This window comes from Bombus bifarius, unplaced genomic scaffold, assembly GCF_011952205.1.
Source record: "Bombus bifarius isolate JDL3187 unplaced genomic scaffold, Bbif_JDL3187 scf7180000008493, whole genome shotgun sequence".
Classification (NCBI taxonomy): domain Eukaryota; kingdom Metazoa; phylum Arthropoda; class Insecta; order Hymenoptera; family Apidae; genus Bombus; species Bombus bifarius.
In genome coordinates, this window is record NW_022884683.1 from 297820 (window position 1) to 313533 (window position 15714).

Consider the following 15714-nt stretch of genomic DNA (forward strand, 5'->3'; position numbering starts at 1 on the left):
TTTCTCTGGTGTTTGCAACAGATCTGAAAGAGGACTGATTATTCCGACCCTAATAAATCCTCTAGTTCGTTTTTCTCTGGCCGTTTCCATCGCGGTCCGTCGCTATTTCATCGTCCGTTTCTCTTTCTTCCCGCAGAAGTCTGCCACAGGACTTGAACGTGGTCGTTAAACCGTGGAAATTACATTATATCGCGCAGAACGACCGCGCCTCTCGCCACGAAAGACAATCGAGTCGAAGGAAAAAGCTGTTGAGGGTAGCGTTGAAAAATTCCGCTACGAATCCTGACAATCTTCGTTTTTCTTGTAATTACGTTGCCCTGATCGATTAACGATATTATAATCGAGAAGAAAAGCTACATATTAAATCGTTGTTTTTTTATTAAATTAAATGGTGCGCTTAGTGTACTCGAAATAAATATTTTTCAATCGTTGCTTGCCACGTGTTGAATTTCTGGTATTTTCGTGAACCATAACAAAGAAAGATACATTCTGTTCAGTTGTATTTTTCAGTGATGGAAAACGATTAATTTTCGTACACGCGGAGAGAAGAAATTTTCTTCGCAGCCATCGTAATTATCAATTTAAAGCGACACTGAGAAACTTGAATCAAAAGTTGCGAAGCAGTTGTCTCGTTTTGTCTTACGGCTTTTTTTTTATTGGAGAAGTGCTCGATTGTTTATTATAAATTTCCGTGAAACTTTAGAAAACGCTGCCAAAGGCGCTTCGAACGATTCATTGCCGACAAAGACAAGAAATTCTCGAGAGAAGAGACCGTGAAGCTGTTTAATAAATCGCAAAATGTCATTGCAACGCGATGACTTTGAAAATACGCCTTCATCTTCCTTTTTAATTCCAAGACAAAGGAAGTACAAATTATGCGAACTAAGAGTTCCGCGTGGCAACTAAATGATTGCGGATTTTGTCATAAGACGGCAATGAAACGAAAAATTTTTACTCTATATTTTCCACTTCTTTTTTCGCGTAGAATCGCCCCCTTTCCGCTTGTACCACCAGTTACCAACCACCCTGTATACAGACGTATAACAGCAATTAAGTGATTGCGGATTTCGTCATTGGGTCGTATTGACAAAACCCGCAATCACTTAGTTGCCAACGCAATAACACGTCCTCGTCTCCTCCGCGTGTGTAATTTTTCTCGTCCTTCCGTTTTCACCATTCTCACAGCCTTTTCGCTGTACGCGCGCGATTTTCTCATATTACGTGCTTTCAATTGCGCAAACCTAAGAAACAAAACTATGAAGAAAATTCCTCCTCGTCGATATTCCGTGGAAAAACGGAAATCTTCCATTGAAGATTTTCATTTCGCTGGGAAAATGTTGCGCCGATATGGCAAAGTCGCGGCTCTATTTTCATTATTTCCTCTCGTCATTCTGCTATTGTACGAACGCGTCAGCCAATGAATCTCGCTGTTGATCGATTGTCTTGTGAAGTGGAATGGAAATGGTAGGAGCGTGATGCCGGCGATAAACGGCGAATAAGGTGAACGACGAGTGCGACCATCGGCTTCGTTACCACCTGCAACCCCTTCGTTCCACGGGGGTGGCTTACCCCTTCCTCAAGACTGTTGATTACCGACCTACATACAGCGATACGAACATTTCCATATTCGTTGAACGATTCAATGCGGATTATCTTAAGCCCATCGACGACCATAATCACGATCGATCGATCTCGTTCTGATTTTAACGTCTCAATGCAACCGTGTTCGATGTTACAGCGAGCTGCTGTTTCACGCTGCAACTAACGCAGCCGTGGAAACGACGAGTATTTTATTTTCGTAATTATCGCGCCAGAGATTACGCTTTTAACATCAGGCACGGTGGTTTGGAAATCGCGCTAGGCGAATGCCGAAAGTATTTTTGAAGATTCCACTGAAGAAACGCCGAGGAGAAATTAGAAAAACTGGAATTATTTAAGACGAGATATTTTCTCCGGCATCCTGACTGACGTTGACGAATGTTTCAGTTTCTGTTATTTTTCAGTTTTCGTAATTTTAGAATTGTAGAAATTTTGGAAATTTCGTCATTTTAGAATTTTCGTAAGTTTAGAAATTTGAAAAACTCGGCAATTTTTTGTCGTATTTCCAAAGTTTAGGCATTCAAGAATATACCCTTAAAAGGATTTTTTGAAATTTCAATTATTTTATGAGTTACAGCCAAACTTGTCTGAAAACTTTAAACTACTTTTTTCGAGTCGAGAAATATTTTTCCTATCCTTCTTTCTGGCATTTGTATATTGATATTTTAAGATTACGTAAAAAATTCACCGAAAAGAAAACTCAAAATTCACAAAGTTATGAGCTGGTAAAGTGGGTGGTGCTAAAAAAAAAAAGGAGTGTCCTGGCGTGTATGATTTTAAGTCTTCTGGTCATCTGAAGCGATAAAACCGAACGGATTCTTAATTAGTATAGACGCGGCTATAGCATGAACCTTGGAAAAGTCAAAACAATATTTTTTCACAAAATGGCGGTCGTTTGAAGAAAATTTTCCTTTTCGGCATGTTTCTTGGCAATTCCGTATTTTTTAAAAATAGTAAAATTAACAATTTTGATCTGGGCGTGGTTGAGGCGACAGAGGAATGTATAAAGAACATTCAGGCGAAATTTCAAATAAATCGGTTCATTAGAACTTGAGATATCGTGCACGCCAACTCGAAAGGTAGTTTCGAGAAAAACGCGTTTAAAGTTTTCAGACAAGTTTACTCAAACAACGTCTACCGTCTATATTCATTTGTTCCGGTCAGACCGGAGCAGATGCCGCGTCACAGAAATGGCTGTAACTCATAAAATAATTGAAATTTCGAAAAATCCTTTTAAAGGCATATTCTTGAACGTCTAAACTTTGGAAATATGAAAAAAAATTTTAATTTTTTCAAATTTCTAGACCAGAACACTCCCTTAAATCGAACGTATACTTAGCACACGAACGCTGCTACCAGACGTCGGATATAATCTTTTTCCCTCGTGCAATAAGAGAGAGAAAGGGCTGGTGATAACGAACAGTTGGCTGTTTCTCTCGCGGAGGGGGGCGCGGGTTGCGCGAAGCGGGCGAAGTACGCGTCATGCGACGAATTAACAAAACATTTGTCAGCATAATGAAATAGTTAAATGAGATAGACGAATTAGGGGATTCTGGTAAATGAGAAACGCGAACATCGAGATCAGTAAATTGCCGAGCTGCTATTTCCCCCTTAAGAGCGTTCATTGTTGACCCACTTCTGCGTTCGCCAACACCGCGTACAAATACCACACCACGCTTCCTATCTATTCAACAACTTCCGGCAAGTTGTGTCAGTCGTTTAATGAATTTATCTTCGACGATTCGCGTTCATAGGCAAGAGAAGGGAGGAAAAAGGCGGGTCGTAGGTTGGAAAATGAAAGTGAAGCGTTGCAATCATTGACCAATTATATTTAAAACAATAAAATCCGTTTCATAAAACGCTAGAATATGTTTAAAGTCGTTTTCTACGTTCGCGAGGTCATCTGATTTTCCACTGGCAAACAAAAGAGACTAACAGAACGCAGTGTTAAAGAGGACAGTATCGTTGACAGTAAATCGAAGAATTACCCGCTGCCCGCGTTTATTATGCGAACATTCCATTTAATTTGGGAGAATTGTAACGCAGCGGGTAATTAATTACAATTTGTTCGTACGAGGTACGTGAATTTTCAAAGTCCATTCCCTTAAAAATACACCGAGAAGCCCAAGTCTCTCGATCGATCTTTTCGTTCAATGAAGGTGCCGCAGTCTGTAAACGTCAATTAGAATTTAAAGGAAAAATGCCGCTGGCTAAATAACAACATAAACGGAGGAAATTCTTTTCCAGAGTCTTCTGCGTCGCTTTCATTCGTCACAACTGATCATAATAACCACGTTATTTTTTTTTTAATATTCCTAGTCATATTTCAAAAATACGATTGTCCTACGGACGGTTTGCATTGTTTGGATTGTGTACATTGTTTTATAATAAAACGTATTCCAGACGCATGAAAAAGGAACAATATATACATTTTTTAAGTGACATTCAAGAGACGAAATTAGGAACATTTTCCTTCTCGAGTCAAAAACTTGTTTGCCATTTAGGAATAACAATAATTATTATTATTATTATTATAGTTCGAACTAACTGTAAGGTAATCAGAGAAATATTTTCAGACTGAAAAATTGATTTAGTCGCGAATAAACGCTGAAGAAGATTTGGCGGAATTTGGGCAGAAACCTTATTCCGTAATTTCAATTCCAGTTTTAACGCGACACGGAATGTCCAGTTAAAACTGGAATAGGAATTATGTCGTTGCTCAGAAATAATTTCTGTAGCTCAATTCGTCAACGTCTTTGTCCGCGCTATTCGTAGCTAAAAGGTCGATACACTTCTCACATGTACTTAGTTACGTTATCTTCGTCACGCTAAAATCTCAATTAATAGTCCTACAGTCTAATTACGTCTTAGCTAAAATCACAAACCTAACAACTCACACACACACACACACATATATATAAATAATTGAAACCACACATATAAAACCATTCGATACGAAAGAGGAGACTAAGTTGCGGAAAGAGATCGGTTCAATATTCGATGAGAATTTTCTAACAAATTGTTGGAAGAGAAAGAAAAGATATAAAATATCGTAACGATTATATCAACGAAGAATACGTATGTTCCCGAAGTAATAAATTAACCGAATTAAGTGAATGGCAGATAATCGTACAGTTGACACACGTATCAATGAGAACTGCGATTATCCATCCTGTCACTATCATCGAATTTTGTCATACGTTCTAACCACATATGAAATATTCTCTTCTTCGTTTATGCAAATATCGCGATAGAAATAAAATATTAAACCGTTGTTTCCATTTCGTCCGGGTCGTCCTGAGTGGTAGACGGCTGATTGCAAATTTCCGTACACATGACACTTATGTCCCTCAAATTGTCTTTCATACTCTTCTCATATATATGTAGCAATTGTTCAGTTTTTTCTTTAAGGATAGTTATGTCCTTTTGTTTATTTTGTACCAGCGTGGTTTTCAACCTGATTATCTGGAACACGTAGGAATTAGCGACGCTAATTAATCGTAAGAATCGATTTTATACGTAGAAACGTACCTTGTCCTTATTGACCAACCTTTCCTGCAATTCAGAAAGCTGCCTATTCAATTCGAAATCCCTTTCAAGTATCATCTTGTTTTCTTCTTCCAGTTCTTTGTTTCTCTTAATTAACAACTCAACATCGTTGATATCGCGCTCCAATTTCTCGCACTGTTCATTTAATTCTTTCTTCAATTCTTCGATATCCTGTGAACGTGATTTTTTAAAGTTTCAGTGCCGATTCAAATTTTCGCCCGCAACAGATTCACCCGTTTACGTGATTCACCTTGTCTTTCTCGATAATCGTTTGCGCATTCTCCAGTTTCACCCTAGCCAGCTCCTGGGACAATTTCACGTTCTCCTGAATCAAGCGATTGTGTTCATCGAAAATTGCTTCGTGCAACGCGTTAATTTCCGACAGCTTTTTCTCCAGCATATGCCTCATGTCACCATAATCGCTGACTTTCTCCGCTTGTTGTGGTTGTTGTGGTTGTTGTGATCGTGCACCTTGTTTCGAACGTTTCATAACTGAGGCAAAAATTCAACAATTCGGACTAAAATTTACGACTAGTTGCAATACAAAAAATAAGAAGAAACGCCTATTTTTTACTTTTCTTTTTCCATCACTTTTCTCGGAAAAATCATCGCGTAAATATTTCAGCAAGATCAATTTCGAAAATCAATGTTGCTCCACGATTCGATACGTTTCGCACGTATTTCCATCTAAATTAATTGTTTAAATTTTTCAATGGTAGAATATCAATAACACACTTACTCTGCGAGGGAGATGCTTTGGTGCCTGATTTCTCCATTGGGCTCGACATCAGCCTGAATTCTACAATTGTGTCAGAAGATCTTAAGATTATATTTAATATTGTTACGTTATATAAGAAGATTATATTATTATTAAGAAGGTTATATAAGAAGATCTTAAGAAGAATTTGATTTCTGTGGATCGCGAGTACGTTACGAATGCGAACAATTAAGTAATTTGAATTATATTTAATTTAATTTAAATTTTAATTTATTTAAGTATATTTAAGTATATTTTTTCTATGAAATGTGATACGACGTGTCTCGTGAGCTCTGTTTATCCGGAACGTCTTCGTTAATTCGAAGAATATTCGGCAAAGGAAAGTTATGGGATTTAAAAGAATACAAAATATCCGTAAAGAAGACCGTAAAAAAGATACAAAACCCACTTTTGTTTTTCTTTTTCGATGGAATTGTCAGATTTTGAAATACGTCGGTCGATTTAACTCGATATTCTTTGCAAAATGGTATTCAACTATCTTTGTTTGTCAGGTATTTTAATTTGAATTTCATTAACGGATGAAAGGCGAACGTAAAACGACAAGGTAAACACAAGAACACCGCCTTGATGCGTTAAACAGCACAAATTTCAGTTAAAATATCTGCTAAATCGACGGAAACACGTTAGAGCGTGCAATTTTTATTCCAAATATTTCCTTGAAACGTATTCCTTGAAACAACGAAGATACTTCAGGTGGCGAGATTTTGCAGAACACACTGTATAGAAATATACTTAATACTGAAGAAGTTAGGCTCGTTGGTTAAATATTTACGCGTACACCGATCGGTTGCCTGACAGACAAGGACGAGACGAACAAGGAACGTAAACACCATGCGAATAAACAAAATCACGTTGTCCTTTCGAGTCCAATTTTTTTTACAACAACTAATAAAGAGATGTCGCGATTAGTTCAGTTTCTGGCGATAGAAACGTAATTTCTCGTTGTACCGATCGAAATCATTTCATAATTGTCCATATCCTGTTTTTGCTTTTCAACGTGCTGTCTTTTCGCAAATTCTGCCCTCCAGTTTTTTTTTTTTTTTTTAATTATGTCGCGATAGAATTCAATTGCAATTGTACACAATTAAATCGCGATGAAACGACTGTTTTATTTTTCAATTCGATCGCTGACGGAGCTCGTCGTGGCGCAGAATATTTCTTCGTGAAAAACAGCCAACTGGTTAAAGGAAACACGCTACGTTTTAACGAAATCACGTCAAATTCAGCAAACAATGCGCCCGTACGTATCACGATACGAGCGTATCGCGTATATCCGAAAGGTTAATCATAGTGATTTTCAATAGATCACTTAGTTAATTGTGGTGTTTAGCGATGGTTCGCCAATGTGGTTGTAATTCCCAGCTCTAAACATTCGATTAATTCAGCTAAAATAGTCACGTTTCATTGTCAGACTTTACCAGCCTGGCAACATATCATTGTTTAAATATCAGCCGATTACTGTTTCCTGCGCGGTTACATGCTCCGATCCAACGACGTAATCGAATTACGAAGGCGAGCAAACTACGATATGTTTTAATTGACAGGACACGATCTATCGGCTTGGCCAATATACAAATTGGATGATGTACAAATCTTTATGGAATCTTAGTTGTAACGTAAAATTGTATAATATACAAGTCTTTGTGCAAGCTGAAGTCCATTCGCGTAACTACAACTCGCGCGTACTAATTCCGTCGTGAAGAACGAAGAAATAAAGAAGGAAGAATTCTTAAGGGATTAATATGAAAGTACAGAAAAATAGGACGAGCCCGATCCTCGAAAAAGTGTCTTTTTCGTTCTCTTCTATCGTGTCTTATCATCTACAATTAATAAAATCATTGCAAGTTAGCATTAGGTCGCGATATTGCGGTGAGAATTTTATTCTCGAGATGCTGGAGAAACAATTTTCGCGCGTTGCTGTGTGTAGATTTTATGGACAAATCTGATTAACATTTTCGATCGCTGCTTTATTTCCCTCTTTTACGAAATTCGTCAAACTTCCTGGAATAATATCGAAGCTTTCGATCGTTGTTTTTCGCCGCTGTCTTCATTTTCTTCATATTTCCAGCTATCAAAAAATTGCAGAGAAAATTGTCGAATCGACGAAAATCAACTGCAACGCGCGCTACGATCTACTGGGTTGTCCAAAAAGTTTCTTTCGTTTCATAGGGCGATAATAGACGAGCGACAATTTCTGTTTTATATTATTTTATTGAATTAGGTATCATTCATTTCGTTCTATTTCTGTTACTATGTTCGTGCATGAAACAAAAAACATTGTGCGTCTGTTATTTCCTTGTAAAACGAAAGAAACTTTTCGGACAACCTAATACCTTCGCGCGTTGTTGTATGTAAATTTTATAGATAAATCTAATTAACATTTTCGGTCTTTCGTCGCTGTCTTAATTGTCGCAATATTTCCAGCTATCAAAAAATTGCACACCAACAGAGAAAATTGTCGAATCGACAAAAATCAACTGCAACGTGCGCTACGATCTACTGGGTTGTCCAAAAAGTTTCTTTCGTTTCATAGGGCGATAATAGACGAGCGACAATTTCTGTTTTATATTACTTTATTGAATTAGGTATGATCCATTTCGTTCTATTTCCGTTACTATGTTCGTGCATGAAACAAAAAACATTGCGCGTCTGTTATTTCCTTGTATAATAAAACGAAAGAAACTTTTCGGACAACCTAATACCTTCGCGCGTTGTTGTATGTAAATTTTATGGATAAATCTGATTAACATTTTCGGTCGCTGCTTTATTTCCCTCTTTTACGAAATTCGTCAAACTTCCTGAAATAATATCGAAGCTTCCGATCGTTGTTTTTCGCCACTGTCTTCATTTTCTTCATATTTCCAGTTATCGAAAAATTGCATATTGATAACGGAGAAAATTGTCGAATCGTGAAAAATCAACTGCAACGTGAAGAACAGCAAAGAAGAACAGTAAAAAGAACAACGAAGAACAGTAAACGAACAACTAAGAGGCAGCGATAGTTGATCGGAAATGTTAATTACTTCGATGCTTGTTATGCTGCATTAAAAATGAATAATGCTAACACGACTGAACTTATTCAACGATCTAATCAATTGCAGCATCGTTGTACTATCACACAATGGAAACCAAAATTTGCACGCGATTTCGATCAAACACAAAAAGGAATCGCGTGCGGACTCGCGATACTGTACAGAAATTGCGCGACGAGCCGTTTAAACAGCAACGCGTTACCGATTAACCGGCTAAAATTCCGAGGAAAAAAAACAACTCGTCGAGGATCGGTTCGATGTTTTCTGTTAGTCCTCCATCATCCACCGCGATACTTTACGCGCGACACGCGCTCCAAATCTCCGGGTATCGGGTTACAGCGTTGCGGCGATCGAAGGGGCAACCTTTTTTGTGGAATTTCGATGGCCGAGAGGAGGGAGACCGGCGGAGGCTGGCGTATCGGTCGATTCCGAAGCCGGAGGATCGCGTGCGAGCCAGGAAACGGATTATGGTTTTTACGAGGCGCGAAAACGCGATAACTCGGCGAGAAAGAAGCAGCGGCAAATGTATCTTCGATTGTGTATCGGACACTGTGTATCCCGATATTCCCAATGGATATGTTTTATGTATCGCGCGAGACGCTTGCAATTTATACTCGAGACATTTTTTTGCGTCGCGCAGAGATACGACAGAAACTGCGCTCTGCGGTTGCAGTTCCTTCGCATCGAACGTACGCGAACTTCGCGAGATCCCGTAGTGGCCCACCGAAATATTTAAAATTACAGAAAGCTTTTTTTCATGGAAATGGAATTATTAATTTGGAAATATTAATACACAGAAGTTTCTTACACATATACTATATGGTTTGAAAGATTTTGAAACTCCATTGGCATTGAAAATGTATTATATTCATTCGTTGAGAATGTTGGAGAATTCGGTTGTTGTTTGGTCGAATAAAAACGACGCGGAAACAACTTTCTACTTCTACTTCGCGTGACGTATCGAAAGAAAAGACGTATAGTTTGGTAGTTAGACGTAATACGAGATCGTTGCTGGAATACGAAGAAGATTGAAGGTGTTACTATGGTGGTTTGTTTGAGAATACAGAATAGACATGTTGTTCCTCGTTGTTCGCAGGATGTTCTTGAAACGTAACGTATGACTTGACAAGCATATTGTTATTAGAAATATATCAGGATATAAGTTATCAATGTTTCCAATAACTCATTTAATAAACTCCTTATCTCTTGGATGATGACAAAAATTTATTGAGTGCCATCAGACGATATTTAATATCGTCGATATTTAAGCTTCTCTACGAAAATACGATACGACGATAAATATTGACAGTGTTGCGTTGGCGATATATATCGATCCTCCTGGTTGAAGATCTCGAAACATCGACGATATACAGGGTGGTTGGTAACTGGTGGTACAAGCGGAAAGGGGGTGATTCTACGCGAAAAAATAAGTCGAAAATATAGAATAACAATTTTTCGTTTGAAGTTTTGTTTTCGAGAAAATCGACTTTGAATTTTCGCTCGGTACGCGTGCACTTTATCGCGTCCCGTTTTTTTAAAAATTAAAAAATTGAAATTTTTTTTTAATTTGTTTTATTTTTTTTTAATTTTTCCATCGAGACAACGATCTACAGTGAGATCCGTTATAACGTACGGCACGCGTACCGAGCTAAAGTTCAAAGTCGATTTTCTCGAAAACAAAGCCTCAAACGAAAAATTTTTATTCTATATTTTCGACTTCTTTTTTCGCGTAGAATCACCCCCTTTCCGCTTGTACCACCAGTTACCAACCATCCTGTATATTGATCGTCTGAGGACACTCTCAGATCGAATTTCTCGTACCAATGTGTCTTATACTGCCTTTTTCACAATCTCATCGCCTTTCGAAGCTAATTTCATTTGTCAACAAGCAAATAGATAAAAGAGTGCTAATTAACATACATTAAATTAGATCAACCTGTCGCCTTATGATATCGAGTCGTATTCGTGTTATCGATTGCAGCTTCCATTTAACAAAATTACAACTATGACGATATGTATAAAATTCATAACAAACTGCAGTCTTTGATTTTAACTTTTTAGCCTGAACACTGTCGCAAACGCTAAATACATATCGATGAATACTAATTCAAAATTTTCCACCCTATGATATCGATATTCAACGAGAGCTGCCGAAAAAGAATTTACAAGGCAAGTAAATTAAAATTAAAAGTGAAACAATAAAAAATGAAAAAAGCTCTCTGATAATTTCTATGTGCTGGAGTAGCAGCCTATTTGCTAAATAAAATCAGCTCGCACTTGCCGTGCGATCTAAACCTTCCACCGTTTCTTTTTCTTTTCTTTTTTTTTTTTTTTTTCTCGTAGTTATCATTCGCCTCATTCGGCAACTCGCATCGAATAAAATTCGTTTGAATTCAGCCGGAAGCGTGTTCCGGTAATTTCGTTCATCCACATATCCACCAAGCATGGTTCAGTTTTTTACTTTCTTTCTCTCCTTCTTTCTGTTTACACATAGAAGCATGGAGCACGGTGCTGCCTACGGCGGGTGCTGGTGATTACTGGGCGTGGGAATACAGTGAGTCACGCTAATTACTAAGCTAAAGGGACCACGATAATGTAGTCCGGAGTAGGTAGACGTATCGCTAGTATTGATCAGTAGATCGTAGTAGCTCTGGTTAATGCATTCCGCTCCGTGTCTCGTACACCCGAACCATCGTCCGTGCTATTTCTTTATTTCCTTGTTAACAGTTGCGTCTTAAGGGGGTTTCCCGAATTAGAATGTTCTAAAACAGCGTCTTTTTGTAATTTTTTTTTTTTTAAGAAGGGAAAGAAGGAAATGAAGTTATTGAATTTTGAGATATGGTTTTATATATATTTAACGAATGCAAAAAAATTTTTTTTCAAGTAAACTAAACAAATTAGAACAGATCTCTAAGTCTGTTTCATGGGCTGCAGTTTTCAATCGGCGTGAAAGATCCACCACGTAATTCTTGACCGAAACAAAAAACCAAAAAAGGATTAAATTATTATATATTTTTCTTCTCGATGAACTATAAAAGTTCGTCGGAAAGTTTATTTAAATAATTGTTATAGCACCCTAAAGTTTATTTTTCTTTTTATAAAACACATTTCTTCTTTAAACCCGCCAAAATTTTTAATTTCACGCTATTTTCTGCCATTTTTTTAATTCATCGATGAACTACAAAAGTTCGTCGAAAAGTTTATTTAAATAATTGTTATAGCACCTCAAAGTTTATTTTTCCTTTTTATAAAACATATTTCTTCTTTAAACCCGCCAAAATTTTTAATTTCACGCTATTTTCTGCCACTTTTTTAATTCATCGATGAACCATAAAAGTTCGTCGAAAAGTTTATTTAAATAATTGTTATAGCACCTCAAAGTTTATTTTTCCTTTTTATAAAACATATTTCTTCTTTAAACCCGCCAAAATTTTTAATTTCACGCTATTTTCTGCCACTTTTTTAATTCATCGATGAACCATAAAAGTTCGTCGAAAAGTTTATTTAAATAATTGTTATAGCACCTCAAAGTTTATTTTTCCTTTTTATAAAACATATTTCTTCTTTAAACCCGCCAAAATTTTTAATTTCACGCTATTTTCTGCCACTTTTTTAATTCATCGATGAACCATAAAAGTTCGTCGAAAAGTTTATTTAAATAATTGTTATAGCACCTCAAAGTTTATTTTTCCTTTTTATAAAACATATTTCTTCTTTAAACCCGCCAAAATTTTTAATTTCACGCTATTTTCTGCCACTTTTTTAATTCATCGATGAACCATAAAAGTTCGTCGAAAAGTTTATTTAAATAGTTCATCGAGAAGAAAAATACATAATAATTTAATACTTTTTTGGTTTCTCGTTTCGTTCAAGAATCACGAGGTGGATCTTTCACGCTGATTGAAAACTGCAGCCCATGAAATAGGCTTAGAAATCTGTTACAATTTCTTTTTTTGCTTAAAAAAAAATTCTTTCTATTCGTTAAACATATATAAAACCATACCTAAAAATTCAATAACTTCATTTCTTCTTCCCCTTCTAAAAAAAAATCACAAAAATACGCTGTTTCAGAACATTCTAATTCAAGACACCACCTTAATGCGACGGGATAAAGAATTTTCATGACACGATGAAACAGCCGGATTTTCCTCTATCGACTTTCCAACAGATCGTTGCATGTGAAATAGTCAATTTCGTGAACGCGTGCCATCTTTAGAAGAGTTTGTTGGTTGTAAAATTTGCTCGCTTGCCTACGAATTAGACATTCGTATGTGTTGCGAGCTAATTTCAAACTGCAGAATCTCCGTGGATGATCGTTGTGTATAACGCAATCGATTATCGATCGCCAAGCAGCAAATTATGTTAACGAATGTATTGTCTATTAATGTCAGGATTAAATGCAATTGGAAGTACCTTGCAATGTTAACGCAGCTTCCTCGAAAGCAGCATTAGCGTGACAATACGAACGCGAAAAGTATTTCTAGCTGAACCAACGAAAAATTATCGTCGTTTTACGATATGTCGCATGTAGCGGGAATTCGGCCGTTTCATCCGCGATAATCTGATGATCAGAATTGGTTTCCACGTGCTACCGCAAAGGATGCTAATATCCAAACGTAATTAATCGTGTCAGCAATGTACTTTGGGTTGTTAGAACGTTTGTCAAAGATTTTGATTAATCTGTTCGATTATTGCAATTAGTGTAGACACAAGAATTAGTCCATTCATCCTGCAATTATTGTTGACACACGATTAATCTCTAAAGTTAGATCACGAAGAATGTAGAATCAAACGATTTACAGTCGAGTCGATAGACATTTTCAGAAAATTCTTACGGTGCACAATGTTAGTTACGATGCGAGATACCGTAGAAACATGAAACGCGATAAGCGTAACCCAGGTTTATCGTTATTTCAATCAATTGTCGCGTAATTTCGTTCGAAAACTAAATGACCAAGTGGTACAAAAGTAACGTAGCAACGACGCTTGTTATCAAAACAAAATTTCAATCTGAAAATACCTCGTGGATATTGCAGCTTTTAATGAACTACAGCTTCGAGAAATATACAAAAGCGGCGGAACATCGTGGTAATAACGGCAGTACGTTAGTCGAAAGAAAATAAAGAAAAAGGAAAATGTATGTGTACGCTGCAGTAAATTTTACGTCTGGAAGGATAACAAGGGTTTGCCCAATTTCTCCGAGCAATACATAACATCGCCTCGCTACAATGTTGCAATTACGTTGGTTAGTCGCTGTGTTACAAGCTGCATTGTGGACAATGATTTAAGGGTGAAACTAAAGTCGATAAATAATGCGAGAAATTTAAAGTAACGCCGACGGAGAGATTAATCGGTAAATTGCTTGCATCCTTTCTAATCTTAGTTGCTCCATGAGGCAAAGCGTAGAGTAAGATAAATCGCAGCTCGCTCGTCTGATTAATCGTTCTTCCCCATAGAATGCAGATTGCCCTCGATATACACTTTAGTTGATACCGGCTAAGTTATCATAGTTTGCTCAATTTTTCGTTGCTGTTCCGCCATATTCCACGGCAGATACGATGAATCTCGTCCACCTTGGACCAGAGGCTCGTCAGATCCGTGTAACAAAGTTGGAAAAATTCTCTTTGGAAAGCGACTGCAGAGATCAACAAGGCAGAGCGGAACGTCGTCAAAGAGAACGTAAAGGGGACGAAGCGTTCGAATAATTCGCCGTTTTTGCATTGAAACGTATCGGCGTCGAAGGTGCGCGTGTTTTTGAAAATTAACGCGTTATTAGAGATGCAAATGATGCGCGATTCGAAAAGGTTCATTTAATATTCAGCGGATAGCAGGACAATTTAAAGTACAAAGGCCGAGCCAGCTCGATGCATGGGACGGAATTCAAGCTGGAAATTGAAAAGCCGCGCGACAATCCTGACCGGCCGTAATTCATCCCTTTTGTGTCTAGATTTGTTTCCAATGAAGACGCATTGTGCAAAAACGTACAATGCCCGCCAACTTTCTCTTCCATATGGTAATTAGCTCGTGTAATTTATTCGCTGTCCGTCTTAAAAGTTCGTTACACGTTCGTGCACGATCTGCAAAAACGTCGTTTTTACGTGGCCTTTGATCCGTTTCATCTTCTCCAGTTGCTCTTGGGTCTGTCGTTGCTACTTTGCTAAAGCAACGTTTTCTGGAAACGTACGTTGACACGGGGATGATACGAAAGATCGACAAAGTTATCGGCGAATGTTTCATAATTCAACGAACAGACTGTTATATGTGTTTATAATATGTATAATGTATAAATAATTAGTAAAAATGACATAATACAATGTATAAATAATTGTAATAAGAAATAATAATAACGGATAATAATTATAATATGTATTTAGGTATAATAGCTACAGATAATTATAATAAGAAATAATAATAACAAATAATAATTATATGTATTTAGGTATAATAGCTATAGGTAATTATAACAAGAAACAAGCACGTTATAATTAGTTGTAATTAAAACGGCACGGTGAAAATACAAATATGTAGAGCAAGTTATTTTTTCGCGGAATCTGCGCGTATTTACTAATTGCGAGACGGATGATTTCGAAACTTGCCATTCTCGTGAGTTTGTGGTTTTTCGTGTTGCGAGAAAAATCATGTAACTTGCATAGGAAGCTGTAAAATGATCGTGTACGATTGGAGGAAGTTTCTTGTACGCGTCGGATATGAATAAGCGTGTAGGTTTCATTATTTATTTTTATTCTTCGATATTAT

At 37.1% G+C, this 15714-nt stretch overlaps 1 protein-coding gene across 1 annotated transcript in view; it reads left to right on the top strand.

Moving 5' to 3' along the window:
- The window catches only part of LOC117213063 (neurexin-3-like), a 290217-nt gene that overhangs the window by 230143 nt on the left and 44360 nt on the right, over positions 1-15714 (top strand). The window contains exon 4 of the mRNA XM_033458325.1: positions 11453-11512. Within this exon, the coding sequence (XP_033314216.1) occupies positions 11453-11512 (60 nt within the window). The remainder of the gene's footprint in view (positions 1-11452; positions 11513-15714) is intronic.